Source organism: Gymnoscopelus microlampas (assembly GCF_963454915.1).
Source record: "Gymnoscopelus microlampas genome assembly, chromosome: 2".
NCBI classification, from domain to species: Eukaryota; Metazoa; Chordata; class Actinopteri; order Myctophiformes; family Myctophidae; genus Gymnoscopelus; species Gymnoscopelus microlampas.
The window spans coordinates 28,221,746-28,239,293 of record NC_139939.1 but is presented as its reverse complement, the minus strand read 5'-3'; the positions used below and the strand labels follow the sequence as shown (position 1 = coordinate 28,239,293).

The 17,548-nt window shown below is 41.0% G+C and overlaps 1 protein-coding gene across 1 annotated transcript; it reads right to left on the bottom strand.

The window, feature by feature from the left end:
• Positions 1 to 2,093: 2,093 nt before the first annotated feature.
• adra1d (adrenoceptor alpha 1D) lies at positions 2,094 to 15,376 on the bottom strand. Its single transcript, XM_084044865.1, has 4 exons — positions 14,317 to 15,376; positions 13,119 to 13,368; positions 12,327 to 12,607; positions 2,094 to 3,548 (listed from the first exon to the last, which is right to left on the bottom strand). The coding sequence occupies exons 1-4, from the start codon at positions 14,765 to 14,767 to the stop codon at positions 2,995 to 2,997; spliced, it is 1,536 nt and encodes a 511-aa protein (XP_083900991.1). The 5' UTR covers positions 14,768 to 15,376; the 3' UTR covers positions 2,094 to 2,994.
• Positions 15,377 to 17,548: the final 2,172 nt, after the last annotated feature.

Here is a 17,548-nt window from a genome sequence, read left to right as displayed (position 1 = left end):
GGTTCGACCCTTGGCTCAGTGTTTATGTCGAAGTGTCCCTGAGCAAGACACTTAACCCTTCACTGCCATAAATGGCATCCGCTCCTAATAGTTAGTACGGCTAAATGCAGAGGAGACAGTACCGTACAGAATGGCCAAATGTATTTGGACATCCTCTTCTATTGCTTCTTTCAAAATGTTATTATACTAGTGTACAATAGTTATCGATTAGTTTGTTAGAGAGTTCTCCAACTTCTCCACCAGGCAAGGTAGCTTATTGTGGGCCAGCAAAGTAAAAAAACAAAACATGGTGGAAACCTTGTCAGGTGGAAATTGGTGTGGCTTATTTAGGGAGTTGCGTAAAAATCCAAGGAATTCAATGGAAAACAAAGCTTTAGGGCAAAACGTGAATCTGTTATAGCACCACCATGGAGCCGATTTGAAAAATGTAGGGCAGTATTTCTTCTTTGGCCTAGTGGGAATGTGCGTCAAAGGTTTCACACCAATCGGACGCTGTCTTCATGATTTGGCATTTTGTTCAAAACGGGCCACTCCTTCAAACTTTGGAAGCCAATCTTAGTCAATCAGAATGGAATATTTGCATGTCTGGCTGACATCTCACAGTGGATGTCTTCTCACCACCTCAAGCTGAACCCAGACAAGACCGAGCATCTTTTCTTCCCGGGTAAGTCCTGCCCCACGCAGGATGTAACTATTCCCGTAGACAACGCCCTGGTGACTTCGGTTCCAACAGCCACAAATATTGGTGTTGTCCTGGACAGTCAGCTCTCATTCAAGGCACACATTGCAGCGGTCACTCGATCCTGTAGGTTTACACTCCATAACATTCAAAGGATCAGACCCTTCCTCACCCAGGAGTCAGCCCAGCTCCTTATCCAGACCTCAGTCATTATCAAAACTTGACTACTGTAACTCGGTCCTTACTGCCATCCCACTCTCCCAGCATGTGCACTTAAGCCCCTCCAAATTTTCAACCAGACAAAATGTTCACATGTCTCCCCCTTATCCGCTCCCGCCATTGGCTCCCAGTTACTGCCCGCACAGAGTACAAAACACTGATTCAACCCCTTCTGCTCACTCAGATCAGCGAACACAGGGAAGCTGTCAAAACCTTCCCTAAAACATCCGGGACAACGCTTTCTTTAGATAGCATGTTATGTAGACAGATGCCAGGTTCATCTGTACACCTGTAATAGTGGGTATAGTTTCAATGTACAGATTATAGATTTTTTTATACTGTTTAGACTGATTATAGGTTAAACACGTAATGTGTTTAATCGGCCTCCCGGTGGCACTCCTTGGCCTCCAGGGAGTGTGCATGCAAATTTCACGCTGGCGGAGATCTGTTCACAGACACTGATGGACAGGGGCGAAAACATAGTCTCCGGGCCTTCGGCCGTCCGGCCTGGCGGAGACATAAAAAAGAATAAAAAAGTTTCAGTAACATTTGCCACAGTGTTACAGGGACCTTCTTCCGTGTCCTTTTAGCAAGCTGGTACAAATATACTCTTACAAAATGTCACCACCAGGCACCTGCATCTCTCTCCCTCTTTAACATTTTGCATTTGCCTTTTTTATGGTCTCTATTTATGAGCTCTAAGCAGCTGTCCTGAGGACAAAGACTAAAAATAATCTCTTATGAGGTTTCCCTTCACGGTAGTCCTTCAAATCCCATCCAATGTATGCATGGTGCACCTTTATGGTTGCCCAAAAAAGATGAAAAAAAAATGTAATAGGCAAAATCAACAGTGACATCTGCTGGGTATAGTGGGTAGTCTAATCGAATGAGGTATTATTCTATTAATAAATCAATGTAAAATGGTTTAGTCTTAATTTCACTGTGCTCATCATAGTTACCACATGAACACTAGCGGGGCATGTCATAATATGCACACATTCTGTGAAAATAGCAGATCTACAAGCTACTTGTGGTGTGGTGTAGAGGGAAAAGGGGAGGCGGGGGGCATAAACCCCTTGGAGACCTTGGTCAACAAAGATAAATAGGGTTTAAGTGGTGAACATGCTTGCCTGGATATTAATGTCAAGGCTGGGGCCATGAGAAGTTGGCTAACAAAAATAATAGATTTGGGCTTTTTGCTTTTTTATTTTGCTTTACATCTGACATTGACAAACATCATTACAGCAGCAAATACTGTACAAACAAAGCATGTTCTTTTAGCATTAGCAATCATTTACAGTAGCAATGAACATTTCAGAGGATTAAGCCTGTATCCATGGTTTTATCCTGGAATAGAGTCCCATTAACAGCTGACCTTACCTTTCGTTTATTCTTACTTCATATAATGGATGGTTATACAGTACAGTAGTAAATCTTACATAAATTATTCTGCGGGTCCATTATTCTACAATGTCTTGTCAAAACACAAGTAATAAATGGTATACACAAATGAATTAATTCCTGTAAGTTTCTAGGGACAATATATCCGGCACTTACTGTACCTACAGTATGACCCACTTTAATCTCCATTTTACTAAAACAATTATTCTTGATGTGTTAACGTTAAACAGTTTTCATGTAGATGAACTGAATAGAAAACAAAGCATTTATTCATTATCAATGATCAAATACAGTTATTTTTTTGTTTATTTAGCTGACAGAAATGGACACATAACACTTAATAGGCCACAGTGACATAAACAATAACTACGCCAGTTTATGTTCATCATTCCCACGTGTGTACTTTACAGCTACCCATCAGCGAAGAGCTGAAGGTGGTCCAATACAAATTCCTTATAAAACACAACCCAAGATTTGCTTTCAGTTTCACATAAAAAAAAAATCCAATTCCATCCAAATGAACATCAGAGTTTGATATCAATGTTGTTTCCGGGCCCTTGCTTTGATCAAAATCCCCCTGTTATGTCTTTCAGAAATGTCCTGGGGATATAAGTGATGTCCCTTGCCTTTATTGTGTCCAACATTGTCCCATGGCACCAAAATCAAATGTCACTATTCTCTGGGAGAATATAAATCTAAATGTCAGTCTCTTTCAGGGCATAACACTCCGTCAGGTCATAGATCTGATAACCACTCTGCTCAGCACAGTCATTGTAAATTCCCATAGAAACTGTATCGATCTCTGTCCGGTCAAGTGCAGGTGTGCTAGTGTTTTTCCCTGTTCCTCCCTTGATCTTATTGGAGAGATTGTTCATCTTTTCTTTGAGCTGGATGGAGGACGTCTGCAGCGGGGGGAACAGGTTCCATCCCTTGAAACTCCGTGAGCGGCCTCTCCGCTTGTACAAGCACGCGTTCCCACAGGGTTCATGTAAGGCGAAGCCGGGGCTGTACTCTCCCCTGCGGTCCCTTGACATGCCCTTGACGGCCGTACGCCATCTCTGGTCGTAGAATCGCCGCAGGACCCTCCGTCGCTGATGGCACTGGCACTTGAGGAGGCGGGTGAAGGCTCGCTGGAACTCTTTGCTAGAGCAAGGGTAGATCATAGGGTTGATGCAGCTGTTGAAGTAGCCCAACCAAAAGATCACCTTGAACACACTTTCGGACGGCTTTAGTGCTGGGAAGAAGGAACCTGGAAGGATGTGGAACAATTCATTAGATATGGTACAGTATGCGAGTAACATTTTTATGAAAGTTTAATCTATGAACATTTTATTCCATTACAAACAATGATACTTCAAGTTCTTTATACTTCATCATATGACATATATTGACACAATGTGTCGCAATGCGAGTGTGAGCTTTAGATCTGCTATTTTTGCTATTGTCAGAATGTAAAAAAAAATTATCATCTGATTTGAGCTGTTTTAACATTACAAAAACAAGCACCTATATTTTGCTGCATACATATAATTGTGACCATTCTACCAGAACATAACAAAAAATATGACCATCATGCTACAAACGGACATTTGAGTTAATTACTCAGTACTATATTGTTAATAATTGCAACAAACTGTCCCTGTGCCTATTGTGGAAGCTGTTTATTTCATAGGCCAGCTGATTTCCATGTTCTAATTATTTAGAAAAGAGATACAGTAGGCTAGGGTACATATTTTGATCAAGCCAAAATGTAGCCAAAAAATCTCAAGCTTATTAGATATATTTTAATTGTGTGAAGCATTTATTTTAAGTCAAAGTTCCTTTGGTGTTAGTTGTGTTCACTAATGATTTGTCTAAGCATTTCCTCACCTGTGATAAATTGTCGATATACAATAGCACACAATGTTTTCAACTTGAAACCACTGTAACGTACTGTGTAGAATAACATATTGACTTAAAGGGATATTTCACTTTCAAAAAAACTTTGGGTCATTTTATCGTCTACTCAGGCTTTTGTCAGCCCCCCAGACTGTTTTTAAGTTGCTTGATTCAGTATTTAGATATTTGATATACATTTTATCAGACACGCCCCCTTCCTATACAAACCCATTATAACTTCAAACTCCATTTTTAACATGTTAGATTCATCAAAAACACCCGGCCTTGGTTCTGGTGACTCACCCTGCCCTCCTAATACTTTTTTCATTTATTTTTAATATTCTTTTTGAAAAAAATAAATTATAATAATACAATAAAAAAATGTTTTTGATGAATCTAACATGTTAAAAATTTAGTTTGAAGTTATAATAGGTTTGTATAGGAAGGGGGCGTGTCTGATAAAATGAATATCAAATCTAAATAGTGAATCAAGCAACTTAAAAACTGTCTGGGGGGCTCACAAAAGCCTGAGTAGATGATAAAATGACCCAAAGTTTTTTTGAAAGTGAAATATCCCTTTAATTAGGATAAATCATTTTGATACAATAATAATTAAGTGTATATATTATTATGTTGACTGCATGTTTTCTATGTACTAAATAAATAAACCAGGCTCTGCAGCACTCTGTTTTAGTGCAATGCCAAACCTCTGACATCAAATAATAACTTCAGAAACTGGGCTCATATTTTCCCAGTTGCCAAAGGGTCTTACTCTGATTTCGCTATGAGATAATGAAAAAGAATAACAATTCTGGACTGTTGAGGTGCTGATCACAGTTCAACAGATATAAAATCTTAAAATAAAATCTAGTCACTTGCCATACAATGATACAATGACGATAATATTTTTTATTCTGTTTGAATCTGTTTATTCACAAACACTTTGGGTTATGTTTAAACCTAGACAGTGCTGTCTTGATCTTATTATAGAAATGAATATACCAAGAGACAAAACAGAAAGACTCAACAGTATTTGCCTGCAATTTGGACACTGTTATGAATAATCGTGTAGCGTATGTATTATTGCATTCATGCTACAGTAAGAAGTACTATAGTTAGGAGTCTTTCCTATCAGCCCTACTCTTCCTTTAATGTTTTTGTTTTGGAAATTGTCACCAGCCACCCCATTCTAAAATTATATTATTTATCTTGTGTGATGGCTGACTCAGCAGCCACACATAGAGACTATAATGTATGGTAATCTTCCTTTTTCTTTATATATTTAGTGTGTTTATTTTCAGTTGTTCATTATTAACCAGTTGAAATGACATAATTTATTGTTTAATTACATTACATTACATTACAGTCATTTAGCAGACGCTTTTATCCAAAGCGACTTACAATAAGTGTATTCAACATAGGTAGGGAACGAAAACTACTAATCACCAGAAGTTTTAAGTACATTTCCTGCAAAAACAAGCAACCAAGAGTATACCTAGCGCTAAGGTAAAAGTGCAATATATCAGCTACCTACTTTCTTAAACAGATGAGACAAAAATGGCAAAATCAAATGAGCACGAGCTAAAACAAATAAGTGTATCGACTAAACAAGATCCAATAAAACAAGAGTTCGTACAACTAGTTAACAACAAGTAGGCCAGGCAAAGAGGAAGGATAGTGTTTCCTGAAGAGGTGGGTTTTCAGCCTGCGGCGAAAGATGGGCAGTGACTCTGCTGTCCTGACATCAGTGGGAAGTTCATTCCACCACTGTGGGGCCAGAACAGAAAAAAGTCGTGACCGTGTCGATCGACCAGAAGGACCGTTGAGTGGCGAGGGAGTCAGTCGCCCCGAGGTGGCAGACCGGAGTGGTCGGGCAGGGGTGTGGGCATTGACCAAAACCCGGAGGTAAGAAGGAGCTGTTCCTTTCACTGCTCTATAGGCTAGCACCAGGGTTTTAAACTGAATGCGAGCTGCTACGGGGAGCCAGTGCAGAGAACGGAGAAGGATAGTTGTGTGGGAGAACTTGGGGCGGTTGAACACCAGACGAGCCGCAGCTTTCTGAACAAGCTCCAGAGGTCTGATGGCTGATGCCGGAGCACCAGCAAGGAGGGAGTTGCAGTAGTCCAGGCGGGAGATGACAAGAGCCTGGATGAGCACCTGGGCTGTTTTCTCCGTGAGGAAGGGGCGAATCCTCCTGATGTTGTAGAGGAGGAATCTGCAGGACCGTGTCACTGATGCGATGTTAGCCGAGAACGACAGTTGATCGTCCAGGGTCACACCCAGATTCTTCGCAGTCCGAGTTGACGTCACCACAGCATTCTCAATGGTGATGGCCATGTCTCGGTGAGGACAGCCCTTCCCCGGGATGAACATCAGCTCGGTCTTGTCCAGGTTGAGCTTCAGGTGGTTCGTCGACATCCACTCCGAGATGTCAGCCAGACAAGCAGCAATGCGTGCCTCCACTTGTGTGTCAGAGGGGGGGAATGAGAGAGTTCATTTATGAGTTTTCTTTGAGTTACCAGTTCTGTGGGAGGTTGCTGACTGACATACATGGACATGATGGGTTGGCCAAAGCAATAGGGATCAGCTGCTCCAGATCTACAGCTAATATGGAGAAATTGGACTGCACCACAGTCCCTCTGTACCATGGGGTGGGGCAGGGGTTTTGAGCGTGTGTTTCAATGGTAGTCTTTGTCTTTTCCCCCTTTTGTGTTAACAGTGGTCTGACCCGTCCCTATATATGTCCACCTCCTGTGTCAATCTGGTCAGTTCAGTTTTCAGTTCAGTTGTGTTGGTCAGTCCTGTTTTTCTGTTTAGTTATTTAGTTTAATTTCCTTTGTGTTGAGCACATTTGTTTTGTTAAACCATTTATTTGCAACAACGAAATCAGAAAAGAAATAAAAAATAAATAAAAAAAGAGATTTAAAACCAACAAAGTTTTCCCTGTGTCTCTCCTTCCGACCAACTCGGTCCCTGACAATCTTGTAATAATAAGGCCTATTAATTACTTATTCTTACTACTCCTGCAGCTCTAGATGCATATCATCACTGTCGTGCAGAAATCATCGTATCTCCATATTTAAACTTTTGTGACACGTCGACAGCAGCTTGTACATCTGCTATTTTTTCCAATTTTTCCATTTTAAAAAAAAGTAAATGTGAAAGTGGTTAAGTGTGTCTGTGGGTTTTATAAAAATGTAACCAATGAAAAGTTATTAACAAGAACTTGCGACAAAACAATAACTACATTGGATGCATTGGAACACAGGTTCATTTTTCCATTTTCTGAAAAGTAACAGTTTTGGACATACAAAAACCTTCCACCCAAAAGCGACAATATGGTCCAACTCAACTGGGCTTCACAACACATTAATACACACACTCACTGCTGAAGACAGGAGACCGTTGCTGATTATGAGAAACAAAAACATATGTGCTGAGTGGGGACATGATTTGTAATCGGTATGAGAGGCCTCTTTATCAGGGGCCTTTACAGCTCGGGACCCAACAGAGACATTAGCTGTCTGAATTCACCACTGACATTATGGGGTATTTCACTTTAAAACACTTCTGGGGTCATTTTAACATCTACCCTGGCTGTTGTGTGTACCCCCAGACCGTTTTTAAGTTGCTTCATTCAATATTTAGATATTTAATATTCATTTTATCAGACACGCCCCTCTCCTAAACCCATTCAATCTCAAACTTCATCTTAACCAATGAATACATTTTTCACCTCAGTATTTGTCTCCCTATACAGTCTGGATCACCACAAGTAGAACTTTGGGGTTTTATGCTTCTTCATGTTAACTATGTTAGACACATTAAAAACACACATCCCTGGTTCTGGTGACTGATATTTGTCCTTCTAATGCGTGAGGGGCCATACTTTTTAAAAAAAAAATAGCTTTTTTCCTTTTCAAAAACAATCACCAGAAGTCACCAGAACAAGGAACGTGTGTTTTCAGTGAGTGATGAAGATGAAGATTTCTTTTGCTTTTTTGGGATAATTTCTGAAAATATTTTGAAAAAATATTTTTTCTCTCTCTCTCTCTTCCCCCCTTTTTTGTAGGAAAGGTAAAACACTTGATGTTTACTCAGTCACAACCTGTAAAAAATAGCGTGTCTGTGACCACAGAATGGTCCACAATTCTATGTTTGGGAAGCACTGCTCTAAAATACTGATCTGGGTTTACTGTAATCTCTGCTCAAAGGAAGGGCCACGGAATGGTTTCCTTCAGCAAATGCTGAAGGTAACTCAGATGAATGCTGAAAGTGTGACTCATCGTTCAATGCAGAGATCAACTGATTCCTCACTGTGACGCAGTACCACCATACCATGACACAACCCATTGTGAGAAACCAAAACAAAAAAGTAAATCTGAGATAATTACAATTGATCCAGAGGATTAAAGTTCTACCAGAGTTAACGAATGCATCAGTCAGAGTGAGTGAGAGAGAGAGAGAGAGAGAGAGAGAGAGAGAGAGAGAGAGAGAGAGAGAGAGAGAGAGAGAGAGCCTGAGAGAAAAGAGCGAGAGCCTGTCAATCAACTGCCACAGAGTTATGGGAATTATCTTTTAATGATGACAATCCAAGTGAAGGTCATGAATCTATGCTTTGATATTCAAACCTCAACCCCAATGCAAGTACGCACAATAGTTATGTAAATACAGCTATTCCCATACTCTTCCATTTGCTGTGATCCAAATACCGGTCACTCACTCATTTACTTAAAGGCCTCTGAATGTACTAAACTGTACAAATGCTTATGGTTACTGGCTGTTCTGTTCTGTTTAATCTCACTCTTAGCCATACTGCCTACAAAAAAAACTGAAAATGACTGCATTGGTGTTCACTGCCAGGAAGGCAAAACATTCCAATAATGGCTTTGTACTGTAGAATAATGGGAAATAATATTCCCATGATCCCAGATTGCCTATAGTTATAATTAGTTATTTATCCATGCTGATGAAATCCCTTGCTCTGGGGGTGCCCGATAGCCGGAAACAATAACGTACAAAAGTAATCCCTTGTCCTACATGCATTTATACGTGACATCTATATCAAGTGTCTTCATTTATAGTCTTATTATCTTTATATTCTTATCATTTCATATGAAGGTTTTCACAGACTTTTTGAATGGTAGGCAGTGTTGCACATACACACATTAAAATCCTTACGGTTAATTTAGCTCTTGAGAGTGTGTACAAACCCTTATGGGTCCATTTGGTTACATTTGTTAAATTAGATCTCTACTCAGGATTTTACAGTGCTGTGAAATTAGCATTTAGCCAGCCAGCTGTGTTCTTGTTGATGCCATCTGGACAGACGTCAATAATGAGAAAGGTTTGCCTACAGGCAGGTCTTTTCAAAGCCCCCAGAGTCACGACCTCTGCCTATAATTAAGCCGTACATCCATGTACAGCAAATGACCCGTTCTGTCACCAGCAACAAGTGGTGGACAAGGTACTCAACTCCAGTGCTTGAGTCAAAGCATAGACACTCATGGTCAAATATTTCTCAACTACAAGTGGAAGTTGCTCTGCCAAAATAATGAGTTGAGTTAAAGCAGTGGAGTACTTGCTTTTAAACTTACCTAAGTATTCAAAAGTACAAGCTTTAAAACATACTTATATAGAGGTATTCGAGTACATTGTCTTTTAATATCAATCACACCTCTCATCTCATGCATTATGAACTTAAAGTACTGTTTGAGCTATTGTTTTAAACTGTATCAGTTAAGATTTCTCAAAGGGTTTTATACAGCACTAAACGTAACTATATTTGTAAACCTGTAACAAGCCAGAGAAGAAGACTGTCAGTAACTCAAACCGGTTGTAACAAGTTATAATTAATAAACAAAACGCTTGGAATAAAGGTTTTTGATTCTGATCAAACTCTGATTTGTACACTTTCATAGTTTAATTAACACTCATGATTTTACTGTGCAGGCCAAAAACTAAATCCTCGAGATAACATCAGACCTATTTTCCTGGTGTAATTGTTTCCCTTGGCAGGGTATTTTCCCTTCTCTTTCACCATTGGGACTTAGAATAGCATGGAGGCAAGCCTAGAAAACAAATGTGTGATGCAGGTTTGTGCGATGTGAATACTGGAGTTGAAACCCTGAATAAAGTTCCTGCATGAAGGGTTACAAAGTTTCCATTTGCTGCAATTCTTTTAAACACCAGATACAGTTTACTATAAACCATATCCTCCACAGAGGTTTCTGATTGCCTTCAGGTCTACTGGGATACAATTAACCATAATATCGCATTAACAGCCTGAATAATGTCTCCAACCCTGGAACAATATCACCCTTCAAATGACTATGACCTTAAACATGCATGCCTAGCTCTGTGACAGTTGATTGACAAGGTGTCTGCTCTCTCTCTCTCTCTCTCTCTCTCTCTCTCTCTCTCTCTCTCTCTCTCTCTCTCTCTCTCTCTCTCTCTCTCTCTCTCTCACAAACACACATTCGCGCACACTCACACACAGAATCTGGAGTGAGCACAACAATGCACAAATCCCAAAGGTATCCACAAGCTTTGAAGGATTCTGCTTAAGTTACCCAATTGTTTTTCCATGTGCTCCACTAATTATGTCAAGAGAAGTTATTCACTGCATTGCTCTAAGTAAATGGAGGGGAAAGGAGAGAACGAGACTCGAGAGACAGAGGGGGAGAGAGAGAGCGAGAGAGAGAAATGCATTTGTGAAGTCTGGAGCCATCTCTACCTCACCCTTTCCTTCCTGCCAACGTGCAGTATTGCACGTTGTTGAAATTTCAAGTGAAAAAGAAAGCATGGAATCACCCACTCTTTGATGGAAGTTAAGTATTGCTGTCAGAAACGCAATAGAGTGCTGTAGTGGATCAGCACAGTGAGGGGTTATCAACCTGGTCCAGTAAGCGGTAAGGAACCTCTAGTTGGGGCGGCTGGCTGTCTCTCTCTCTCTCTCTCTCTCTCTCTCTCTCTCTCTCTCTCTCTCTCTCTCTCTCTCTCTCTCTCTCTCTCTCTCTCTCTGTGCTTAAGTCCTGCCAAGAGAAGAGATGTTATCACTCCCGTATATGAATCCACAACAACAAGAGAATGGGAGCTTGACACTTTAGTGCAATTAAAGTCATGCTGTGGGGATTTGTAACTGAAAGATGAGTGTCTCGTGTTATGGATGGAGCGTATGATTCAGGATGTTTACAAGTGTGTGTGTACAACATACAGTACACTTACACAGTCAAATTCTGAGTGTTAATCTAACTCTGGAAGTGTAAAAAAGACACTTGAGTTAGGTTCATACTCAAGGTTTTGCTATGTGTCCTTGATAATTGACCAATCCCACTATACATGGTTCAGTTTGCTTTGTCTTAGCTCTATATATAAACATAAGCTCAACTAGTTGTTTTGTTCATGTCAATCCACATTGATATTTTCAAGACCGTCAAGCAGCAGTGTTTGGAAAGCATGTTTTGTGGCACCTCTATAGGCTACTACTAAAAATGTGCAAAACATATCTGGATCACAAGCTCAACCAAAACAAGTATAGCATTAGGATCCAAATGAGAACCAGTTTCATTTTTCCACTGATATGCCTACAATGATGAACACTGCATGAATATTGACCATTTTTAGTGTAGTGTAGTCTGGTAGCTTTTCATTTTCTTATTATTGGTTGGCTCTCCAGCTGCAGAAAGTAATTTCTATTCAAAGCATTTATGATTGGTCTATTAGGGATATCGGGCCTATGCTGAAGAGTGGGTTATGTGGGGGCAAGTAATGGAGGTACACATTCCAATTTCATGTTAAATTGAGTAATGAGAATAACACATTCATTCCACATGAAATTGCTGAAAATACTAATTTCAGATAAGAAATATTAAAGGCTGAAATCAACAGTGAGGAGAATTGGGTTATTAACAAACATAGAAGTAGACTAATAGCCTACATTAGTCTGTGAATAACAATTGAATTTGACACTGATAGCCTTTTCCCTGATGATAGGTAATAAACTAGTCTGTGCGTGACTGTGTGTGTAGCCTAGGCATATTGTCTGCACGTAATACTTGTATCAATTTAATAGCCCTTGACGCCCGGGAGCACATTATGCTATAATAAGTTCCTAATTATAACAAACAATGCTGTTAATATGACGTACCCAGCGGCAGAATGAAGAAAAACGGCAGCCAGCACACGATGAACATCCCAACGACAATCGCCAGGGTTTTAGCAGCTTTTTTTTCCCGGGAGAACTTCATCAAGCGCACCGACAGCGAACTCCTGAACGGATGCGTTTTGCTGCCTTTGGAGCTGGCGTGGCGCGCGTCCTCCATCACACTCCTACAGTGGATCCGCAGGACCACTTCCATCGACTTGTTTCTCTCTCGCTTGACCCCCGCCTCCAAACTCTTCGTAGTCCTCCGGGCCACCACGTAGACCCTGGAAGTATAGGGATGGGACGATATGAAGATTTCATGTCTTCAGGATGCGATATTATCACGACAATGAAAATATACTTTAAAACTCTTAAAATTACACTTTTGTTAACCACTTGAACCCCCCAGCATCCATAGTCTGGGGGGGGGGGGGACATTTGCCAAAAATAGCAGATCTACAAGCTCACAACACGATGCGGTGTGAGCTTGTAGATCGGCTATTTTTGGCAAATGTTCTTTACAGGTGTGTTTTACCAATTCTAGAGGGTTTAAATACCGGATATGCAACTCGGCAAAGGTGAATTGATCCCAGTGTATTAAATCTCTGATTATCATGAGTGTTTTTTTATCACGATAATAATGATTATCGTCCCATCCCCTACCTGAAGTACATGACCAGGACGACCATGAGCAGGAATTTCACGATAAATTCAAATCTCTGCGATGCGATTATCGTGAGCTTCTTTTTCATCACGATAAACGATAAAAACAATTGAATCGTCTCCATCTCCTACCTGAAGTACATGACCAGCACGACCATGAGCGGGAGGTAGAAGGAGAACAGCGAGGAGAAGAGCGCGTAGCCCGGCTCCTCCGTGATCCGGCAGATGCTCTCGTCCAGCGGCGGTGGTTCCTTCCAGCCCAGCAGGGGTCCGATGGAGATGACCATGGAGGTCACCCACACCAACACCAGAATGACCCCTGCCCTCTTCTCCGTCATGATGGTGGGGTACTTCAGACAGTGCTTGACGCCGATGTAGCGGTCTATGGAGAGAATACAGGATAGGTGGGCACTTAGATCTGGGCACCTCCATGTCAAATTGGCTATTTTGTCCAAAATGTAAAAAACGAACACGAAAAAGAAAAATGGTAATGATGTGAACATGCACAGTAGGCCTACATCATTATGTACTTAATTGTATCCTTCTTAACTTCTTCGTTTATGTCCCAAAATGACTGGATATAGAAGTTTTGTCGCAATATGTAGCAATTATAGAAATTTTAGACCTTAATTGTCGAATATTTAAGCATGTTCTAATGATGTACTTACTATTACTTTACTTAACCACTTAGACCCCAGCATCTGTATTGTGGGGAAAGCGTTCTCTGAAAATAGCAGATCGACAAGCTCACAACTGAGGCGTTGCGTTGTGAGCTTGTCAATCGTCTATTTTCAGAAGCTTCTCCCACAATAACAGAAAACAGAAATTACACTAGTATTGAGCCCTGAGGGACTCCAGTCACCCTGGGTCAATGTTTTAACCACTTAAACCCCATATGGGTGACTCACCCATATGGATTAAAACATTTTCCAAATATATTTTTGGGGAAGAAATTGCCAATTTAGCACCAATCGGTGCCTTGGTGCTGCCCACCTATCCTGTGCTACTGTACCTATGGCATTGGTTCTCAAAGTGGGGTCCGGGGACCCCCAGGGGTCCTTGGGGGTCCCCAGCAAAATGAGTTAATATAGTGTGACAATGATTTTAACATTTAAACCACATTTTATACTTTGACTATTCAAAAACAGCAGATCTACAAGCTCACAGCTCGTCACTTCGTGCCACACTATGAGCTTGTAGATCTGCTATTTTTGAAAAATCGTGAAAATGAGATGAGATTTGAGATGGGGGGACCAGGGGGGTCCGCGGCCAAATTCATGTCATTTTGGGGGGTCCTTAACATGAAAAAAGTTTTGAGAACCACACTGACCTATGGAGATGATGCACAGGCTGAGGATGGACGCGGTGCAGCACAGCACGTCCACCGCTGCCCAGATGTCGCAGAACACCCGTCCGAACACCCAGCATCCCAGCACCTCCAGCGAGGCGGAGAAGGGCAGCACGATGATGCTCAGCAGCAGGTCCGCGATGGCCAGGTTGACGATGAAGAAGTTGGTGACCGTCTGCAGGTGTCTGTTGCAGAGCACCGACAGGATCACCAGGATGTTTCCCACGATCGCCACCAGGATGAAAACCGCGAGAAAGACCCCGACCCCCACGACCTGCGAGTCCAGCGCGATGGTCGTGCAGGTCGTGGTGTTGTTACTGTTGCTGTCGTTGGCGAATAATATCGGATCGAAAATAAGCGATAGATTGAGAGCTTCGCCATAATCGATTCCATCGTCGCTGCTTTTGTTGTTCGTCAAGTTAAAATATGTCATTTTGAAACTCCATGCAGAGGATGTTAAAGTTGGTTTCCAGTCGAGAACAAGGTTTTGTCCATCATGATGATTCCCGTTCCACTGCTTCCACTCAGATAAGGCAGTTAAAGGCACATTGCGTGCGCTCCAGTGCACACTCCAAAACTTAGATCCAGGTCCACTGATGATGAGAATAGTAGCCTTAAATCAATTGATAAAATAATAAACAAATGCCGAAAATTCTTCTTGTTATTTAAAAAAAAAATGTTTTTAAGAGTGAGAGTTTGTTTCGTTCCACCAAACAAAATAAGAGCTGTAAAGTGCAATTTATTATTGAGGTAGTGAACATTATAGTCTACATTCTTCCATTCTTAAACAGCTAATTTATATTAAATAAGAAAAAGAGGTTGCGCGTCAACAATGGGTTTTCTCAGTGGAGTGCTAGACCCAAAAATCCAGTATAGTCTACATATCTAAAGTAGGAATTGAAAGAAATCCCCAAAAGGTAGGCCTAGCACATCCAAAATTAATCAAAAAAGTTAATTTATATTGCCATGATGAACCTACTGTAGGAGCCTAACGCCGATCATTATTCCCATGAATGGTGGCATTCCTTTTCCTTGCAGCAACTCCTGATCTGCGGCCGTACTGAAGCCCTACATCATGTCTAAACACAGCTCCTCCCCGGTAAGTGGATTCTGTGACGCGCGCCGGACAATTAGTGTCCTGACCATACGCGCCACAAGAGGGCGTCTGACGTGAAAAGGTGTAGGCCTATGATTGCATTGATTTATTAATCGATTGAATACTTTATTAGCAGTATGCAAAAAACAAACAAAAAAAACACACACACAATACAAGGTCTGCTAAGAGGATTTTAAATCCAAGAAAGCCTATGGATTGTTTCTATTGGAGTCCTTTCAATTCATTGAATATGAATTGGGTATGTATTCATTAAAAGCCCTGATGTTTTAGCCCTGATGAAACAATTTAATCAGTTTTAGCCCTGATGAAACAATTTCTCCCATTCTGACTCAGATATAGTATGGGTGAAATGGATTTAATGTACACATTCAAATGAGTGCATGAGCCATAGGTTTGGGGAAGTGTGTAAGATTGCGTACTGAGCATTCTGGTGAAATACTACTAGCTGCATTCAAATTATAGTGACAATGTATAGAGTATATAAAGTTGGTAGATAAAAAAACACAGGATGTGCGTTTATTTTCATGATGCAACGCTTTATAATAGTTAAGATTTAAATCATAGTAGGAAAAAACCCTGCTCTCTGGTGTCATGAATTGCCATGGTTGCAGGCATCATGTTTTCTGAGAGATTATAATGTGAATGCCTTGGCCTGTCTGGTATCAATCCCCTAATTTAAAAGGGAAATAAAACGCCTTGCAGATAAAACAGCCTGAATAAACCAACATGTAATGGTAGATAAACCTTGTTCAGCAGCATGAAACTGACCACCAAAACAGCAATCTGACTCAAAGCCAGACTTGGCCATTCGAGTGAAGATAGAGTGCCTCGCAGCAAGGCAGTTTTCTGCTGTGTTTAAAGTGAGAGGCTTACACCCCTGCTGGGGGGCCTGGGGGCATCCTCATCCAGAATAAATTTGTTCTGAATTTCATGTGTTAAATGCATGAACCTGAAGCGCTCTGGGAGTAACGTACCACATATTTATGAACGCATTTGGTCAAGTTATTTTCTGGTAATTAAATTCTGTATTATTAATTTGATATCAAACAGGCGGGTGCTCCAAATTGAATCCTAAACAATTCTGGTGAGCATGACTCCCAGACAATAAATCAACCTGCAAATTAAGGTGTGTGCTGGTGTGTTTCCTTAGTGTAGTAGTGCATATCATCATAGCTGCCCAGATAGAAAGCAGTAGGTTAATTTAAAAGTTGAGTGCATTGAGATGGATTGTTTTATGTAAGTATTTTTTTCTTTGTGACCTTGCGTTGTGAGGCATTTTGAGCTTGTAGATCAGCTATATTTTCACCCTGTCCGTCCGTGTTTTGCACCTTGTCCGTCCGTCCGTCCATCCGTCCGTCTGACTGCGAGAGGGCGAGCAGCTAATCTCCGGCACTGTTGGCCCGGTCATCGCGAAACTGTACACACACTCCCTGGATGTCAGAGCCAGTGGTGTATTGGTGGTGTTTTTTGTTTTAATGACGTTACATGCACAAGAGCACAAACCAGCCTATGACATTCATTTTATTTTGATGTTTCATACAGTACATTTCAGGCTTATGTGTGCAGAAGTAGTTTTAGTTAGTTTTTGTTTGTTTTTACGGGGACAGAGCTCTGCTCTGTAACCGTAATATTCACAGTATTCTGTCACTTCTGCCACTTTTCGCAGTTCTGGCTGAACCGCGCTGTCGCTTTTTACGAAACTCAGCCATATGGTAGACGGTCATGAAAAACGATCAAAAAATAATTCTCACAATCTTTCGTCCAAAGGTGGCGCTATAGCACTCAATTGAAAATGCTAACTTTGACCAGGTACAACTCATGCCCTGTTTGACCTACAGCCATGAAACTTGGATACACATATGCGTCTCCTCATGCTGAACAACTTTCACACTCTGACTTTTGACCTCTGACCTTTAGATCTCCCACCATTTTGAATTATATGAAAAACAGTCATTGGCTCCTAACTTCTGCATTTTTTCACTTATGGAAAATCCGTTGGAAATTTTTGTAGGCAGTGGTCCAAGGTTCAAGTGCTAAACGTTTCGTGCAGATTGCTCAAAAATCCCAGGAGGAGATAGATTTTAACTATTACAGTTT

What these genes read in the sequence shown, in the direction of transcription:
- adra1d (XM_084044865.1), bottom strand. Translation starts at nt 14,767, where the DNA reads ATGACATATTTTAACTTGACGAACAACAAAAGCAGCGACGATGGAATC. An exon ending in CCTGTGCATCATCTCCATAG is followed by an intron (nt 13,369 to 14,316) that starts GTCAGTGTGGTT and finishes TTCTCTCCATAG; the next exon opens with ACCGCTACATCGGCGTCAAG. An exon ending in TTTCTTCATTCTGCCGCTGG is followed by an intron (nt 3,549 to 12,326) that starts GTACGTCATATT and finishes ACATCCTTCCAG; the next exon opens with GTTCCTTCTTCCCAGCACTA.